Source organism: Manis javanica, chromosome 2, assembly GCF_040802235.1.
Source record: "Manis javanica isolate MJ-LG chromosome 2, MJ_LKY, whole genome shotgun sequence".
Taxonomy (NCBI): domain Eukaryota; kingdom Metazoa; phylum Chordata; class Mammalia; order Pholidota; family Manidae; genus Manis; species Manis javanica.
Window position 1 is genome coordinate 138,866,385 of NC_133157.1, and position 20,956 is coordinate 138,887,340.

General features: G+C 35.8%; 1 protein-coding gene across 6 annotated transcripts in view; it reads right to left on the bottom strand.

Annotated features, from left to right (window-relative positions):
* PCMTD1 (protein-L-isoaspartate (D-aspartate) O-methyltransferase domain containing 1) overlaps positions 1-20,956 on the bottom strand; it is a 69,593-nt gene that overhangs the window by 21,362 nt on the left and 27,275 nt on the right. For 2 of the 6 annotated variants that reach the window (XM_073229501.1, XM_017659579.3), the window contains 2 exons: positions 16,832-17,262; positions 5,081-5,183 (listed from right to left, as the gene is read on the bottom strand). The exons of 1 other annotated variant lie outside the window; for it this stretch is intronic. In XM_073229501.1, the coding sequence (XP_073085602.1) occupies positions 5,081-5,183; positions 16,832-17,138 (410 nt within the window). In that variant the 5' untranslated portion in view covers positions 17,139-17,262. Of the gene's footprint in view, positions 1-5,080; positions 5,184-16,831; positions 17,263-19,789; positions 19,887-20,956 lie in introns of those variants that run through there. 3 more of the 6 variants (XM_036990789.2, XM_036990792.2, XM_073229503.1) reach the window with 3 other exon arrangements.

Consider the following 20,956-nt stretch of genomic DNA (forward strand, 5'->3'; position numbering starts at 1 on the left):
GAAGGATCAAAAGCAAATCTCTAACCATTTTATAGGCAACACAACAGGTACATCACATAAAAGTGAAACTCCATGTATTTCAACAATTTCTTCTCCTAATCATCTGTTTGAAGCCACCAAACTTTTTGCCATGCTGTTTCTAACTGAGGTTAAAATATATAACCAATAGCCCTGATGACTATTTTTAAGCATTTCTCCGTCCCACCATTTGGTATTTGTGCATGATTAAAAGCTGTGTTTCCAACCTGTAACAAGTGTTATAAAACTACCATCTGAACATTAGTGTATCAAAATGTTCAAATATCTGAGAAGTATTTTGAAATGTTGACTATATATTTATACATAGCAAAACTACATCGAGGATGCCATAATTCTTAGATGAAGCAGAACTACTCTAGTGATAAAGCTGACAGAAGATAGAAGTTTAATTCTTCCAATACTTATCATGTGACAAATGAACCTATAAAAATAAAATTAATACTACATCTCACCATGAATCAATTAAATCTTCTAAAATAAAAACCACTATACTAACTCTGAATGTAATTTAAAACTAAATGTAACTTAAAACAAAGGGAAAAAAAAGGACACACTGCATCTACTTCTCATCTCTGCTCCAACAGTAATTCACACCCTAGGTATGTCTCATTAAAAAACACAGTAGGTGTGCTCTGTAATAACAATACTATGATACATTCAACCATGCTAACAGCAGTCTTTAGAATCACCTGAAGGAAACAGATTATGAAAATAAAAGTGTTGCTTCAACTTTTATATCTGGAGCTAAATTGCGAGTCTGTAATTCATTGGTAGCAGCTTACTGCTAAGAAGGGTATTAGAGTAAATCAGTATTTCTATCATCACAGCTAAATCGGACTTAAGAAAAACTGGCCTAGCTGAAGTTACAGCCTGTCTAATCCTCAGTTTTCCCATCTGGGAAATGTGGAGAGCAATATTGACTCTAGGACTGTTTGGATAATGAATTTCGAATGGTATGTGGTACTTAATGAATAGACAAAAATTAAGTGCTATTATTTTTTATTAGTTCATTATTGTTTTTAGTACTTACAATGATGACTGATTTATATAACAAACTGTATAGAAACAATGGTCCTTCATTCAAACAGAATGAAAATTTTCCAATAAATCAGATTACGTTGCACTCATGTGGCTACTAGTATTAGAATATTTCCAAAATCAGCTATAGTATCTTTGTAGAGGAGAGGAGATAGGATCTGTTGATCTATTATTGTCTTACAAGGAAATGGCACACTGCAAAGCATGCGTTCTAGAGAGCCAAGTCAAGTCAATTACATGCACATGTATACCTATTATACAAATGCATAACTGTAATTATAACAAATGCTACACCAATTACCAACTCATTTGCAAAGTATTTGAAGTGTAAAGGTTTCCCATTCACGCTCCCTTTCACTGACTTTCTCTCCCAGGTAACTACAGCTGGAGAGATTATTTTGCTTACTGTACTGTACATGCACAAATACTGATTCATATAATTTGACTTTCTTCCCCAACCTTCTCTAAACATTACATCAGACACTAAGAGCCTTTAAAGCCTAGGCCCAAAGACTTATCTAGATTAGAGTGGGCTAAAATAAAGGTGTTCAGGAGTGTGTGAAGAGCAGCACAGGGATCAGCAAACTGATCAAGACAAATCCAGCCGATCACCTGTTTTTAAATGGAGGGTGACGCATGCTCCTTTTCAGTGTCTGTGGCTGCTTTTACACTACGCCGGCAGTCGGCAGTGGCAACAGAAACCACTTAGCTCAGGAAGCCTGGAAAAGTTTTCTAATGTTTTAAAGGACCCTTGGAATCAAATGCCAGTTTTATAATATAAGGGAATTTATGGGAATCTAGGAATATCATAGGGAAAGCAAAGGAATAAGAGAGAACTAGCTCTCTCTTCCCTCCCATCTCCGAACAGTAAATTCAGAGCAGCCTCTCCAAATTATTTCATTTGCTGATATAAGACTCAGAGAAAAAAGTTTCAAAGTATACACATCATAATAAAGGATACTTTTTTCTAAAAGAAGGAACCTTATTTTCGAGACTCAGGAACCCAGCTTGTTTTATAAAGTACACAGAAAAACACATAGCTACACAATTTTTTTAAGTTATCTTACATTGTATCTATTCTAATGTTTAGTAGTAGTTTATAAATTTATTCCCACCTACTACACTTGGGAATTCACTATGATCTTCAGTAGATGTACTTAAGAAAACTTTAAGATGCAATTTAAATCATAACAAGACAATGCTTTTGAAAAAGGAATTGATAAAAAAGGTTCCAAACCAACAGGATAAATAAGGTTGCATTCTCTCCATGTTACACCTAAGTATAATCTTGTACACTAAGAAATATATAATAGCAATTAATTTTCCTGAATTATTTTATATCCTTTAATTAAAATATGTATTTTGATGACTTGTACACAATTCAATAGAGTGAAACTGCTTGGAAATGGAATTTTAAAAATCACTTTGTAGGCAAGTTTCTCAAATTAAAAAAATTGAAAATGAGTAAATGTTATTCACAAACCAGAAAAGTTGCAAAGAAAGCATCAAAACACAAGATAGGAAGAAAACTGTATCTTTCTAAGTTCTGTCACGCAAACCAAATGATATAAAGACCAGAAAAGGAGCCCACTAAATGACTTACCAACTTTGATTACTAACTTCCAACCATTTACAACTTAATGCAAAAAGAAATGTACTTTCAGTACCTACTATTCTTTGTGTGCAAGATACTTTTATAACCTGAAATACAGAATATTTTAGAATGCTACTTTAAAATCAGAATAAATAACATTTCCAGAGCTGATTTTTCAGACTAATTTAATTTGAGAATCTGTTTCAAAAATAAGTTGCAACACTTCAGAATCAACTACATTATAAAGTCTGATTATTTTAACTAAAATAACAAGACCATTAAAAAGTACAAAAAAATGTTTAGATCAGTCATATCACCATATTGTGATTCATCATTTTATGAGTAAAAAATATGCATAACACATTAACAAAACTCAAAAATGCAAGCCAAGGAAATGTGATCATTTTACAATTACATGAAAACAATTTTAGAAAAATTTTAAAAACTGAGACAAATATACAAGGTCTTCAAATTTACATGTTAGTAGGTATTTAAGATTTACATTACATTAACATAGAAATGCTTCTAAGAATGTTGTATTTTACTATTTCCCAGGATCACGCACCCACCTGTCAGCAAAACACTTGAGCTCAATAGATACAAGTGTAGAGATGCTTCAGTGATTCAAAGTTCTTGAGTTCGTTCTGCCTGAATAATGACCCTAAACTGGATTATCTGAGCCTTCATGTAATAATACATGAAATGCATTACCATCTAATATGTAACAGACATTAAACATTTGCTTCTACTAACATGATTTTTATATTTTCTAAGTTCCACTTTATTCAAAAGTCCTTATGTGTATATTAAATTTCAACCTCAAACAAGTGCGTAAAAGTTCAATAAATTCACCAAAATTCTATCTTTTTTTAATAAATAATATTCATATCCACATCTTGAGTAGCTTCCATGCTATAATTGTAAGACAGACAGAAATGATTGACACAAAAGGAGCTAAAATTCAATCCCAATTTCTTGTAACATAACTTGGGCTAAAAACTATTTTATTTATGTTATTCTTAGAATATGAACCAACACGGTAAGCACTAGAAAAATGATTCAAAATGAGAATTAAATGGCAATTTTTAAATAAAGACAAATTATAAATAAGATAAAGGATGGTATTCAGCAAATTGATGCTGAAAATTCAAGCGGCTTGTTCAAATCCATTGAATTACTGGTAGAACAGAGTAAAACCTGAGCATTACCCAACTTGCTCAAGCTCACCTCAGGTCTTTAATAACCCATAATGCTCTCACCTAGACAGACACAAGACCTCCCCTTCCCTCTACAACTGAGGATTCTGCTGCAGTTCATCAGTTTTCTATTCTTCATCCAATAAGGTCTCACAAGCAAGAGGTTAGATGCAAACTAGCAATTGCAAAGGAGAATGTACACAAAGGTCAAAGTGCATGGAAGCGGTGAAGGAAGGGCATTCACAAGGGCCTCAGGGCCTCCTTGCTGGCACTTCCCCCTAGCCTAAACTCCAGACAGAAGCCCTCAGCTCTGATCCAGACTCCCCCAAGTTTCTCAACTCCAAGGTCATGGCCAGGACAGAGCACTGAGTGAGGAAAGCCCACTGCCAACAAGCCCAGATGGAAATCTGAATGATTTTACACTAACTTTTTAATAGAAAGTAACTAAGTAGTAAGCTTGTGATTCCTATCCTTTTTCTGTTTGAAAATATGACTAGGTGAAAGATATAAATGCCCTCTAAATTCTATATAGTCTCACAGAGTTCCTGAACTTTAGTAGAAGGAGCCCTTGGTCCTTAACACTACTGAACTTTAGGTACACTACACACCAAGCAGATTCCCTGCCAGCTAAAGGACCAAAGCCATGCAGTAGTTCTTCTAAGAGAAAATATGAGTTCAAAACAATGGTTTTATAAAATAATCTCTCAAACAACCCTACCACAAGTTACATCAATATTTCTATGCTTATTTCCTTCAGATGTATTACAAAATAATTCAGTTTTTATTAAGTCCTTCCTATATGCTAACAGGTATATTATGTGACCCTTATGTCACAGATAAAGAGGGCAGAACTATTAACTTACTATCCCAAAGGTATAAAACCAGTGCCAGAAAAGCATTCGAATGCCAAACATCTTTACCTTGTATCTTCAGAAATAGTATTTGTATAACGTTTAATGAACGGAACATTACCCTATTAATGAAGTGGTAACATAATATGTAAAAGTAAGTTATTTATTACAGACTTATACAGAGTAACAATTATAGCATAGAATAATTTCTGGCTTAATTTTTCTCTCATTTTATACATTGATTTTTGCTTCATTCAATTGAGAAATTCAGTATCAATAAACTAATAGTTTTGAGGGTCAGACACATTACACATCTATTTGTCAAGTGCTCTCAAACCAGAACTATAGATATAAATACTTACTTATCAAAGCTATCACTATTTTTGATGAAGCTCTCCAGTTTTTCCTTGGCATATTCCACCACATCTGAATGAAGCTCAATCCCATGATTTATTCCAAAAGGACCTGCAATTGTAGCAGCAGCATTTTTGTAAAAAAAATATTAATAATGCCTTTATAGAGCTCTTTTCTGTTCACTTATTATCAGGAGAATTTAAAGAGCTTGAAATATGCAAATATCTGCTAGCCCCAGATTTTAAAAACTGAATGGAAATACCACTATTTACATTGCTTTAATTAAAAAGAAAAAAGCTATATAAAAATCCTCTCAAGGGAATAGCTTATCTTTCAGTATAATGCTGCCAAAGAAGTAATTGTATTTCTATACAAAATTTAAGTTCTTTACCATTATATTTTCATTTATCATTTGTTTAAAAATTAGCAGTTCTAAGCTGCCTGAAGCCATGGGCTGACAAAGGTATTATATAACTCTCTCACACCACCCAGTAAAACCTAAATTCCTTGAAGGCTAAGACCACATTCTCTTCCTTTTGGAGCTCCCATCAGACACACTCACTGCAGAGCCGACCTTACTTTCCCATCCAGCATACTTCACTTCTCAGTTGGTATTTCTTTTTTTACAGCCAACAGCCAAGGATGAGTGACATTCCAGAAATGAGGAATAGAGGAAAGGTTTCTCAGCCCCACATGATGATCTTGGGATGACTTCTTTCCCCACCATGGTACCAACTCACTGAGAATATGACAAACATGTACACTGAATATGACTACTGAGTATACTGCCTGCGGTGTGACCCATATGAAAGGAACACACAATCTCATCTAGTTATGATAATTCCTTATGAACTTTGGAATTGGGTCAACCACATTTTCCATTCCACATTTTGTTATATTAGTGAGATTGGTCTCCTTGGAAAAAGTGTTGTGTATGTGTATTCATTTTCTGTATCTTACAATACTTATTTTCTATATCTTGTATGTATTTAGGAACTACTTAATTGGATGCGCCCCTACTGAAATGTCATTGAAAGTACAGTATATACTAGAGTTCTATCAACCTCTAGGAATTCTTAAATAACAAAAAATTTAGTCACCAGTTACTTTGTTTGAAAGTTCAGAGGGCACATGAAAAAAAACGGTTTGTGATGCAGGAACGACCTAAACTATAAAAACTAAACCAAAATGCTCAGATACTATCTTCAAGCCAAAATCAGATAAATACTTTAACCTAGTATATTTCTACATATTGCACTTGATTAGTATTATTTAGGAAACTAATTCTACTTAAAAAATGTATTCAGATAAAAAGATTAAATAAAAAGGTACTTGATCCATCAAACTACAACAGAATTAGCTTCCTTTGCAATGTTTTCATACTTTTAAAATAAATTTTTCCAATTGATGCAGTCTTAAATGCTGTGCTTCTTATTTTGTTTCATTACTGTTGAATTGTAGGTCTTCATCTGAAAACTGGAACCTATGAAATATCATTTAACAACTCTTATAATTCCTTAATACCACCATAGATAAATCAACTAAAATGAAAATTTCTTTTCAAAAAATGAAAGGCAAAACAATTAAACTTAGAAAAGCATGACATCACTTTTAATACTGAATCTGAATATTTTGAAAACTTCAACTTCCATAAGGAAACAAAGAAACAAAGAATGTTAAGAAACACTCGTTTTCCTCACTTAAAAAACTCAAACTACAGTTACTTAACATTATTTACATACTAAGGAAAATATTGTTCTATGAAATCAATCTAATTTTCCTTTTACCTTTTTAAAGTGATCCACTGAGGGTAAAATAGATTTTCATGGCTTCCATTCAATATTTCAAACTGCCTTACTAGCAGAAGGAGTTTGGACTTTAGAGTTCTAGGCCAAAAGAGAACACCTAGGATATTTGTCATTTAAAGACACCATGGATCTCTTTTTCCTTTTCTTTCTGCTTGTTGTCTAAAAGCAAAGTGGCAACTTTTGGAAATAAAGTTTAAAGTTTGTTAAGAAAATTTCACAAGAATGTTTTCTCACATAACTTGTTTTTCCTAATACCTTGACACAAGATAAAGACAATTTAACATACAAAGGATCTATTTGACAGTATCATAAACACACATGTAGAATATACTACACATTGCTTTCTTGCACAAACACCATTTTTTTCTAAGGGATGTAATTAACATTAAAACAACATATTTTTAATTATCACCGATAAACTGCATAGTAATTAACACTGAAAATAAGGAATTTAAAAGAATGCATTAATAAAAGGCATAATTTAAAAAGTCATGTCACCAACATTGCATTTATTTAGAATGTGATAATACAACTAGAACACATCAAGTGTGTGATGCTGTTTATTACAACTCTTATTTGTCATCTGGATTAAACAGACAGAAAAAATAAAAATAGAAAACTAAAAATGTTTACATAGCTGCTTCGAAGGAAGTGGACTAAGAGGTCTGGATTGGGAAGGTGACATTTCCATCATCACACCCTTTTGTCTAATGTGTGTTTATCTATATGCATGTATAGCTTTTTCAATGAAAAAATAACGGGCTAATCAAAGAGAAGACAAAATAATAATGGTCTGGGAAGAAAAAATAATAATGGTCTGAGATTTTCAGATAAGTAAAATGAACAGTATAAAACAATTCTAATAGAAAGGTACAAGCTGTCAAAGGTATAGCATATCCAGAAGAAAGTGTTAACACTTTGTAACACCATCTAACAGATGATGAAACGTAAATTTGACTTTGTATTCAATAAACCCAATGGTATTTTGTGTTTGCCAGTGTGAAAAGATTTTTCTATAAAATAATAAAGGTTTAATTTTTGTAATACCTTTTAAAGAAAAAGGAAGTACTCTCAGTTGACCACTATTTTTAACAGCAAAATATAAAAGAGAAAATAGAAACATATACAGAAGTCGAAGTTTATTAGGACAAATGCAGTTATTAGAAAAACCTAGGTATCTTGTATATTAGAAATGATTTTTAAGGCTGGCAAAAGCCCATTTATTAAGAGTAATAACAAGTATAATAAAGTTTCAATGTAACAAAATTTAGAGACTGTTTTTCTTTTGTAGTAGTTGGATCTAATCTGGTTCAATTATTGTCTACCAATTAATCAATAATCAAAGCTTATATACAATGTTCAATAATTACTAGGTTTAGATAGCTAGGTCTCTGCAATATCTACATTTCTTATCAATGTCTATGATGACCCGCATGTGACACCCAACACTCCAGCCACCCTCCTCTGAAGTACCCTAGACAACCAGAGTGTGGCATGTAGGCTAGAAGCCTGCCTGAGGCTGGCCAGGGAAATCAAGGCCTTAACACCATGTACAAATGGAGTTTTCAATGCCTTAGTATTTCCTGTAAAGCTAATTTTATGGAGCCCAGCCACAAGCAAACAGTACTTCATAATACATAACCAGAAGACCTCTGAAAATGAACCAATTCAAGATCCATCATCACAACAGAGGACTGTGATCTACTGAGTCAAGAGAGTGAGAACTTAAGGTCGCTATCTTCATTTCCCATCCTGGCTCCCCCTCTTAACAGCTGTATAATCTGAGACCAGTCTTTCCTACTGTATAAAATGGGTCCCTGGGAAACTCATATAAATTATGTAAAAGTGCATCACATACTACAAAGTACAGCATGGGTACAAATTGTTAGAAATTTACAGCATGCATAAATGCTTGTATACAGAACTAGTTATAGAAGCTTTATAGTGGTCACAACCTATATAAGCGGTTCTCAAACTTGACTTCATATTATTATAACCCATTAATTTTTTGATTGAATTAAACTGTAAATGATGGGTGCCACTCCAAACTGGAGGAGGGAACTCAAGGTACGGCCCAGGCTCTGCAGGTAACCCTAAAGGCAGCTCAGCTGGAGTGCACTAGCCACATGCTCCTAATTATTACAAAGCCTAATCTAAATGATTTTTAAAATCTTGTTGGCCTATCCCAACTGCTGTTCTCATTGGTAAAGTGATATCCACAGTAACTGTAAATAAAAGCACTTTGGATAAAACTACCTTTTTACCACAAGAGGGAGTAGGTGAATCAGTTATTTGGTTTCTATGAAAACTAGTATCAAGTTTCTTAATGAGAACTAGAATGTATATGTAAAAACATCTTTCAGTAACTTACAATGCTATTTTATTACTAATTTTAATTGTATGAAATAATACATCTTTGGAAAGATTTGTAAGTAGCTTTGTAAGAATTCAGAGACAAGAAAACAAACTCCAGATAAACGTTTACCCTTTTGTTTAAAAAAGAGAAAGAATTCAGAGACAGTAAAAGGTGAAAAGTACATACAAGTACAGGTTTCCTTCTCCCTTTCTGTGAACACCCTGGGGTGTATAATACAGCCTTAAAATAGTGCAAAGGTAGATAAAGGAAAGGGGAGAAGGAATCAGCAAAAGATGAATTAAGTACTCATTAACTTGATAAAAAGAAAATGATGTTATGTATTGCCCCTTTTTAAGATGTAAGTAATTTCTTATGGTTTCTCCATCCTACTGTATCACACTAAAAAGGCATACTGAAGCAAGACAGTATCAAAAATCTTGCCATGCTAGTTTAACCATTCTGAAGCTAACTGGATATATCTAAGATTACAGACTTGCTCTCTGCTCCCTAGGTTTAGGAAAGACCTCATGAAGCAAGTCTTGGAATTCACCAGAAAGTTCCAGTTCCAGTCTCTCAGCCTCCTCTCAGCCTGTGGGTATTGAAATGCTGCTTTCTGTTATTACAAATGAATCTCAGAAAAATGTTTACACAAAATCTCAAAGTGTTGGTTTAAACAGTTACAAAGAATGGACCCAAGCCCCTAAGTAAACTACATGTCTAAAATGTCAAAATATTAAGGACATCACAATCAATTCACTTACATATTTCTACCCAGTGGGTTGATAATACTCGTCTAATATGTCCAGAGCAACTTATGACTATATATCACACATCTATAGTAGAGATTAAGTTTCTACCAAAGCAAATTCAATAAACTGAGAAAAAATATGTTCAATTATAGCAGAGAGTAGTTTAAAAAGGTAATGTCAACACCTTTAGATCTTGATTCAAATTCTTTTTAATGTAATCATTTCCCCTGAAAGTCATTTTCAGCAGCTCTTTCATTTCACTGTATATTTATTTATGACAATACTCTGACGATATTCTGGTACCAGTGTAGTGATCAAGTCACATAAATACTCAGTAAATATTTACTGAACTAAATTAAGAACACCTAATAAAACTGAAACAATGCTTCTACTGCTTTCAGAAATGACATACACAAGGGTATAAGATGCGTCTTGTACACTGTTGTATCCTTAGCAGCTGACACAGTATCATTACTTTTTGAAAGAATGAAAAAGTACATACATGTAGCTATGGTCCCAAATTTAAAAGGTGTACAACTAACACTGAGGTAGGTATGTACAAAGCATAAAAATGTGTACTTTTCATATTTTGATCTAAAAATAAAGTATACTGGAAAAAATGTATGCCAAATATATTTTATCTGATAGTGATCACAATGAGGTAGTCCACAGAAGTCTTACAGGTAAGTACATTCAAAATAAACTTCTTACTCATTTTAAAAAGCTGTTTGATAAAACATTTTTTAAATACAATACATATTTTCTTTTACAGACCTAAGAAAATTCTAACTTCAAGTCAACTACCATCCCTGGGCAATCATGTGGGTTATTATGCAAAAAATGGAGGTGTCCTCAGGACTATATTCTTGAAGTGGCTCTAAAAGGTATTCTTAAGGCAACCAGTTAAAATGCAGGAGAGGGAAAAAAGGAGTATCTTTCAGAGCATGCTTTTAATTCTTCTGGGTTTTCTAACCCTATGAATAGATTACCAATTCTGGACAATATAATTAAGCAGACAAAAGAGGTTGATGTTCAGGATTCAGCCTTGGGTAATTTTTGACAGACAAAAGTACCTTTCACCAAAATGGGAAGCATGGAAGAAGAAAATCTGAATTACTTTGTGTTGTGTGAGACAGAGTCAAAAAGGATAACTTAAGTTGGTGACAGGTTGAATTTTAGAATCTTGTGTATCCTGAAGAAGATATGCATACACAGTCTACACACATATTTAAATCTCCAGTCTATCAGCACAGCTTGGGAGATGAAGAGTATCTACAGCTCACCAGATAGACGACCTCCCCACTGGGAACCTGCAGGTGCTCCACACATGGGTGTTACAGAAGACTGACCCACCATTTACCTCAGACTAAAACCAAATAAGCTCCCATAAAAGGACAGGGAATCTGTTTATCAAAGCAAAGCAGTTTTGAAATCCAAGGAAAGAATCTTTGAAGGCCAAGGTGTGAGGAGACGGATGGACTGACACTATTAGAGACACTACAGAAGAATATGCAGGTGGCTCCAGAAGGGACCAAGAGCATCAGCAGGACAAGCAGCTCTGCTGACTCAAGTCAACCTCTGGCTAGCTGATATGCTCAGTCCAACATCCAACTCAGCCTAGGGAAGACTGTATGAAAGACAATTCCATAGGCACTGGCACCTACACTTAGGGATTGATATTCACAAGCTTTTTTACATATAAAGAGACAAATTCAGAAAGGTTTAGTAATTTTCTGAAATATATAGTTGAAATTCATTATTTGTAGTATGTTACATGCATTAAGTCCAGCAAACAATTAACAAATGCTGAACCACTGCTACTGGGGGAGGTATGTATATACACACTTCAAGTAGACCATAATCTTAAATCCTGAGAACTCATCCTGGTAGAGTCTACAAGAGAAAATGAGCTTCAAAGTATTAAGTGAAATTTTCCCGAGGCTGCCCCACTGAAGGGGCCAGCAATGGGAGAGACGCTTGGTTCTCTGAACATCTCTGTATGATAGCTGACATAAGAGCACAGCTTCACTTTGTTCCACCCCAGCTCAGAATGAGCTCACAGAGCAACTCAAACTGTTCACTCCTATGTACATGTGCATGAATGATCTTGAAAGCTCTGAGTACTTGATGGTTACAAATAAATTTTAGCAAGTAGGAAAATGTGCAAATAATACAGACTGACTGTATTTGGTATATGGATAATCTAACGAGGTTGGGGAGAGTTAATCCTGAAGGCAAACTCTCAAGGTGCACAGAGATCTTAGGTGCACCTAAGACTTCTAATGCAGAAAATGTAATCTCCCTTAAGAGAAAACCTTGGAAACCTGCAGACTGTGTTTTGTCTTACCAAGAAGGGGTGGGGGCATAAGACCACTGGATCTCCCTGACTCTCTGGCCTGAAGTGAACCAGGCAAGTTTTCTAAGAGATGCTTAAAGGAGCATGAAAAAATATTTGAAAATCTTATTTCTGATAAAGGGCTTATATCCAAAATATATTAAAAATATTTACAACTCAATAATAAACACCAACAACTTAAATAAAAAATTGGAGACATATTTGAATAAACATTTTACCAAAGAAGATTTAGAAATGAGCAAAAAGCATATAGATGCCCCACATCATTGGACATCAGGGAAGTACAGGTTCAAATCACAAGATACCCTTATATATCAACTAACATGGTTATTAAAAAAGAAAAAAAAAGCAACAGTAAGGATGTGGAGAAAATGGAACCTCATACATTGCTGGAGGGAATATAAAATGGTGAAGCCACTTTAAAAAATAATTTGGCAACTGCTGAAAAAGTTAAACTTACCATACAGTTTAGCAATCCTCCTCCTAGGAATCCACCCAAGAGAAATGAAAAGAGGTGTACACACAAAGATTTGTATGTGAATATTCATACAGCATCACTCCTAATAGCCAAAGAGTGGGTAACCCAAATGTCCATTAAGTGGTGAATGGACAAACAAAATGTGCTATGCCCATGTGATGGAATACTATTCAGCCATAAAAAGAAATGAGGTACTAATACATGCTACAGCGTGGGCAAACTTTGAAAACATGATGCTTAGTGAAAGAAACCATAAACAAAACCATACATTGTATGATTCCATTGTTATGTGCCATACAGAAAAGGCAAATCTAAAGAAACATAAAGTAACAGTTGCTAGGGGCTGGGGGTAGGGACAGGAAGTGCATACAACTGGGCATGGGGGATCTTTTTGGGGTGACAGAAGTGTTCTTGAAGTGGATTATGGCCCAATATGAATAATGTTTGCATTACTCTGCAAATTTACTACACCCCACTGAATTGTACACTTAAAATGAGTGAACTTTATGGTATGTGAATTATACCTCATTAAAGGGCAGAGGGGAGCTAAAATGAAAGAGAAAACATGACTATCTGAGGTCAAAGGCAATGTAAGTAAGGGTAACTGAATGAGAACCACTTAATGTCCTGCAATGAAGAAAATAAAAAAACCAAACATGATGGCAACATGAAGCTTAATTAATCATCCTTTCTGGACAACACAGCAGTTGTAGGTATTTACCTATGTCAGTAGTAAGTTTCTACACACACAAGCTTCCTTTAGGAACTAATGTTGTAGTGCTGGAATGATTCTGGCAGTCTCTCCAGAACCATTCCTATTAACTGAGGAACTAGACAAGAGACTAAGAAAGTCATTAAATTGGATGAATCTTGATATTATAGGTTTTATAAGAAACCTGTAATTTTTATATTATGAGCTATATAAGAAAATGGGAGTGAATCCTTAAGCAAAAAGGATGAATGGAGAAGAACCACCCTACCTGAATCAAAAAATGTATCAGAGTAACTTGCCCTTGTAGTTTTGATGTTTTACTCAACTCTGGGAAATCAAGGATTTGGTACGCCTCTTTTCTTGCCCCATACTTTTCAATGGGATTCCCTAGCTATGAGAAGACAGTACTGGGAGGAGAATCAATAAAGTACTAGATTCTCTGTGAAACTCCTTAGTTCCAGGAAGACCGATGGAGAATCAAGTGGAACAAGAGTTTATCTTAAATTTGAAGCAAAACAAGTTGTCTAAATGGGGCATATGAGGAGTTAGAGTAATCCATTCTCCAGGGACAAAAACAAATTCCACTTATGAGCAACTCTTTCCACTGTACTTTAATCAAAAGAAATTTCCTGCAGTTAAGATAACTTCCTCTCACTGAATAACAAAAGCTCTCAAGATTGCAGCCTATGTTTGTCAGGCATTTCTGAATTGTGGAAAATCCTCAAGGGGCACTTTCCATTACCAAACCACAGATGCCTTCTTCTCCCTGCTGCAGCCGGGGTTCCTCTAAACTATGCTGAGCATGTCCTCAGCTGAGAATTACTGCCAATGGTGAACACACATCCTCCCATCTTGTGACCAGGAAAGAAACATGGCTGACAGCCATGATGTTATAGAGAACTTCTGTTAACAATGGAGCCCAATTGGATTCACTATACTCAGGTAATCAGGGAGCATGTAAGTATCCATCCTTCTTTGGATCTGTACCTAAGTGATTTTATGGTTGTACTCTCTCCTCCTTCACTTAAATGCTCATGAAACACAAACAAAAAAGGAGGGCAAGGGGAAAAAAGACTAAGCTTCCTCAGAAGCTGGACAGATCAAAGATTTATTAGCTACAATCACAGTTTTATAGACTCTTTCTGCCTTTCCTTTTTAAGGTGTTTTTATTTTCTTTCTCATCCAATAAGTATTTCCCATCAAAAAAAAAAAAAAAAAAGAAACTCTATCTTGGTCTTGACCACAGGACCACAAACAGATAAATCCTGGAATAATGTCCAGATACCATAGTCCTACATGTAACTAAAGATCCACAGCTCCCTGGAGCTTCTAACAGGAGGAAATGTCTAGTGCATTGTGTGATCATTTATGTGAGGGTCTGTTTCCCTACACTGCCCTCTGATGTGGATTAAAAGACATTTAAGATACAGTGATGTTTGAGGCCAGCCTACAAATGCATCTGGCCACAGGAATCTAATCTCTTCGAGACTATGACTAAGGGACTGAGTTTAAAGAAGGCAAACTCACTGCAAGCAAGGTTGCTAATTATGACCTCTCTCTCCTCACACTAGGCCATTGGCCAGACTGACCTCCCTCAACAGGAGCCAGCTGATGAGGCTGGAGAAGATGTTATCCTGTGCTGAGGCTAGTCAGACATGATGTGATGCCTGGGCTCCAGGCTAAAGCTACCAGAGATGGTCAAGAAATGTACTGGTTCATTTTTGAAAAGAAGCTTCCCCTACTCTCCCCAATTAAGTTTGTTTGATTTGGAAAATGTATCTAACTCCAGAGATTCCTTTCCAAAGAGGCTCTAGTGAAAAAGTCTGGGGTTCCCAACCTGCTGAGAAATTCCTATCTCAGGATACCCAGGAGCACCAAATTTGTGTGTAAGTGCTAAACTTGTTTCTTGGTAAAAATTAATTTGCTACCATTTTTGAGCACATGTTATATACCAAGAAATGACTCAATTATTTTTATGAAATAAACTGTAGAACCATAACTGGGAAAGAAAGTAAGGAGCTAGTCAGTATGTAGGAAAGGGGGACTTAGGGCCTAAAAATGCCTTCAGTCATATAATGTGACCACATGATATTGCTCAAACTGTCAGATTTTGTGAAATAATGTATATTATAAATACTGATGCTAGGACAAACAAGGACTGTTCAAGCATACTGGGACACAGCCACTCTAATATGGTTGAGTCATTTTTCTATTTAAAATCCTTCAGTGATTCCCTGACACTTCAGAGTGAATTTTAAACCACACAGTATCATCCATTACTTGGGCATACACCTCAATCCTACCACATATCACACTGGATCAACACTTGATTTTCTTAAGGCTCCCCACCCCCACCTATCTGTGAACTCGAGTGCAGGAGCCTGTTATGTTGTGGGCATTAATGCTTGTCACCAAGGGTAGTCAGAAAATATGAAGTGGCTTAGTAAAACTCATGGTTATTCATCTTCCATTCATAACATCCTAAAGCAGATTTGCCTCCACTCATCCTCTTGCCACCCACACTCCACATTCCCCAGCTGTCACTTCCTAACTACATGACTTCAAGCAAGTTAAAGTTATTTAGCCCCTCTGTACCTCAGTTTGCTACCCATACATACAGATATCGCAATAGTATATACTTGACAGGATTGCTAGGAACACCAAATGAGTTACTGTATGTGAAGTGCAATGCCTACTCCTCATAGTAAGCACCCAGGAAGCTTCTCGAAGCAGATATTTGTCACTTTTGGTCACTGCTGTATACTCACAGCAGGAATAACACCTGGCAGAACAGACAGTAAGTGTACTGAAAGCTTAATGAAACATACTTCTCTCTGTATTTTTTCTCCAATCCCCTACTTTGTTCCACCAGGGCCACACCCTCTATATACTGTATATGCCCGTATCTCTCACAAAACCTGGTACTATTCCCTTTAAAATGGAACACCAATAACTTTATGCCAGGAGTCAGAATGCTTTAGCTGAAACAGAGTATATGATACTCCTGAGCCCCCTGCCTACCAGCTGTGCAGTTTTAAGTACAATGACTGGGAATTGGAAAATAGTTCCAAGAGCTTTTCAAGTCCAGGACTGAACGCAGAAGCTAACTATCGGGGTTCGGGCTACGAACAAGAAAGGATTACTATTACCTTGTATTTCCATATTCAAGAAGATAACTATTTTGAGTATATATATTCCAGCATATAATAGGCACAAAGTTACAAACTCTGTATTTACACATAAACAGTGATGAAAACTCAGCTTACTTTTTAAAATAAAATTTTACAAAAATAAAATTACCTAAAATTAAGCCCACCATTGTACTTAAATATCCGGTTCCACTTCCCAGGTTAAGAAAAGACAATCCTGGTTGAAGTTTCAATGCTTCCATAACTTCAGAGTAAATGCAAGGTGCTGACAAGTGTATGTTCCCATGCTTCCAGGCTAAGTCTTTGTAAGCATTGTCTCGGTAGCCTTCCAAATAGTAATCTCCACGATCAATAGCTCTGAAGGCTTGCTCCACTTTTTCAGTGCGGATATACTGAGCTTCTTTTAAGTTATCAATTAAGTCATCATTATCTTCCCCAGCACTCACAGCTCCTCCCATGACAGTATTCAAATCAAATCATAAATTTTAAAAAGTAATAAAATTAGCAGAAATGGCTTCCAATAATGTAATGTGGTTTGTTTTCCTTTTAATATTGCACTTGATTTCCAAAAATAAATTAATCCTGAAAGGGAAGAATAAAAATAAATAGGTTTAAATTAATGCTCAAAAGGAGAATTATTCCAGTTTATTAAATACATAAAAATAATTATAACTATCATTTCTCAAGGACATATTCTGTTCCACACATAGTGTTATGCTCCTTTAATGTATTTATTTATTCTTATAATCACCACAAAAGGTAGCTTAACTATGCTCTCATCTGTAGAGATGGGAAACTGGGACACAGAAAAGTTAAGTCACCTTACACTGTGAGGCCCAATATGGTAGCCACTAGTCACATGTGGCTAGAACTAAATTAACCAAAATTAAATATAACTTAAAAGTCACTCGGTCACAATAGCAACATTTCTTCATGTGCTTAACAGCTATACATGACCAGGAGCTGCCACAGTGGCCAGTGCCGCTCTAGAAAGTGACAGTGAGGGGGTCACAGTCAAAGGTCTTTCAGACTTCAGAAACCATGCTCTTCATCATTAAGTCATGTGGCCTTCTTTAGAGCATGGTAAGCTTGTTTAATATGCCTGAATTACTTGAGTGATTTAAAATTCCAAAACTTAAAAATCTGCTAACAATTCCTGAATGCACCACACAAATCCAAAATGTTAAATGCATTTAGAACGAAAAACATATTACCCAAACACTGAATACAAAATGTACAAAAAACCAGACCAGACCCATATGCTTAATCCACTTATGTATCTACATGGAGGCTGTTTTGTTTGGTAACCTTTGCTATAATAAATAAGATGACCATAAATTTTATTAACAACTTTAATAGCTTAAGCAGTAGAACATGTGTAACATACATATGTACAATGAACTGCTTTAACAAATCAAACTCAGTATCTTTGAATGGGAACGTAAGTACATCTTGATAAACTAAAAAATTCCAATACATAATACTAATACACAAGCTTTAATTATAGTTAATAAGTAACTCGTATAGCAATTAATTTCTGAATAAATCAGGAGAGAGGGAAGCAAGAAATGAAATATCCATGGTCAAAAACAAATAGAGTTTTGAAAGCCATCTCTGATAAGGCTGTAGCCTCACTCTTGTAGAGAAGAAAAGCAATCAGGGCCTTGAGTTTCCTCAGGATCCTCAGAGCCCTGGCACCAAGCTGCTCCAGCACTACGGGGGCAGCTTCCTCACCAGAGTCTGTTGTACTGTTTGTCTGTATCCATTTGTCTTTTCCTATGATCTCCTTTAACTTTTCTGAGTAGAGGAAATACTGGGAACTCATGTCATACTATTTAACTTATTCAAGCCACTTACACAAACCTGGCTGGCTCCAATGCCCCACAGCACAGGAAAGTAATGTAGAAAGTACTAGGCTTACAGCACCATTCCCCTCAAAGAGGGTATTCTGCAGCTTGTAGCGCAATGGGAGATGTCAACCTGCTGTTCCTCTGACAGGTCCTGGTTTGCGCATCAGTTTACAGCTCAAGCTTCTCAACTTGCTGAGTGCAAGTCCAGCATTTAAACATTTTTCTTCAATGACAAGGCCTCTAAGTACAGACTAAATTTTCATCTGCCAGTCAAAGAGAGACTGTCTTCCTAAAATGAAAAAGTAGCAGCTACCCTAAGGAGATAGTTTCTGCTAGTCTCCAGCGTGGCACCTGCCTAAGGACTGCAGAAGAGTAACTCTGACCATGCAGACATTTAATAAACAGCTCTATTGGGAAGGCCACAGTTCATTAGTTGGAAATATTATTCCCCTTCTGCTTGTTTGTAGGGCTGAAGAATGACCCAACCCTTCTCAGGTCCTTCTCAACTTTAACCTACCCAAAGTCACCACAGCAAAACAAATGTTGACTTTATTACACAGACATTCACATTCTTAGTAAGTAAGGAAAAAGGAAAAATCAAGCCAATAAGAACTATTACCATTTTCTGACAGACACTATATGAAGCATCATCTGTATATTACCTCATTAGAAACTACAATAAACGTCTGAGGAAGACATTCACATGCCCACTCTCCAGTGAGAGGCCTCTGTAAAGGGATGGAGCGATAGTATTCACGTGACCATTCTAGAGGAGCCCAGAGGTGACCAAAGAGCGAACTGTATTCAGGCATCAAAAAAAAAAAACTTTCCTAAAGGTATAAACTGTGTAATATGATTAAATCTATTACAGGCTGAGGCAACAGCTGTTATCAAAGCAAGACAGCACACGATACTTTTGAGAAATCACATGCATTTAGGTACTTTTTAGCACCCGAAGACCTTTATACTGTAGGCCAGTGATTTTTTTTTTTTTTAAGCCTGGACCCTTTTGAGAGTCTGATCATACTTATGGGCCCACCCTTTATTAGAAATTAACAAATCAAAAGTTTCACATATAATTTCACAAGGCTCCTGAGTTCCTTGAGACCCTGAGTCCACTCTAATTTAAGAACATCAACTATAGGTAATAGAATCAGTCACAGATTATTAACAAAGGAAAAACAATTACATTTCCTATTTAGAAAGTACACTGCAACAAACCTGAGATCATGTACTCAGAAGTATGGAAAAAACATCACCTTGTCAACAAGATGCAGTGCAAAACTGTGAAACCAGATTTCCCAGACTCCTTTCTCTGTGGTCTGGTAGGAAAGACAAGCAGATCTGAACAGAAAGCTGTAAGGGATCCAAAAGGGAGCTGTCAGGAAAGGCATCCTGGAATAGGAGGTACAATCTGCTACAGTGCATGTTACTTTAACACAAATTAGCTCATACATTTCGTATACAGGGTAATGAGATAATGAGGACGTTGTGGCAGTTCGCAATAACTGATCATGTTTTGGAATGATAGAAGCTTCCACATATTAAAAAGATAACTTAGCAGCTTATGAAGACTTTAAGCAAAAACTCAAAATAAAGAGTACCTCCCTCCAAAGCAATCAGATTTTGTCACAGTGTCTTCAAGTGATCTGGGAAGCTGGAAATGCAAATGAAACAAGGCTAAAACACTTTCTTCGAATTAAAACAGATTAATGAAAACCATATCCAGGTTCAGGTTTGTAATTTTGATAAAATGATATTGATATGCAAATAAAATTAAAGCCACAAGTAAATTATCTTCCAGAGCCTTAATCTCAAAGGAGGAAGATGAACACTAGGGTTTAAGGCTGGAAAGGATTAAATGACCAGGATGCTAGGTGCACATCCCAATTGAGATTTAGCTGTGCTAGAAATCTCATAAGAATTGTTATTGTTTTTGTTGGTAAACTGGTTACACAGTTGCACAGGTGTTCAATGGTATGCCCCAAGGCTGTTTTTTTCAACAAGCCCTAATGTTTTAAAAATACTAGGGGTTTTCAGATGCTGCAGGAGAAAAGCCCAGTACTTGACCTCTCAGACCCCTTGAAAGGATCTTAGGAGACCTCAGGGACTCCAAGTCACATCTGGAGAACAGCTGGCATAAACAATTTCAGAACTAGATGAACAGAGTCGTGGCAGAGCAACATGTTGGGGGCACGTGGCCCAGGCATGCTGGGTATGGGACAAGGGTCAGAGTGGGAATGGAAAGATCTTCCTAGAGAAGGTGAAGGCTTGCTAATAAGCACAGAAGGCTCAAGGAAGTGTTCAGAGATGTAGAAAAAGGAGGCAAGAGGAAGAAACTCTCTAAAGGTACTCTATACTGTCTAGCATACAAATAGTGCTGTAAAAACTGTAATGCAGTACAGTAACTAGTGCTGCAGAGGTGA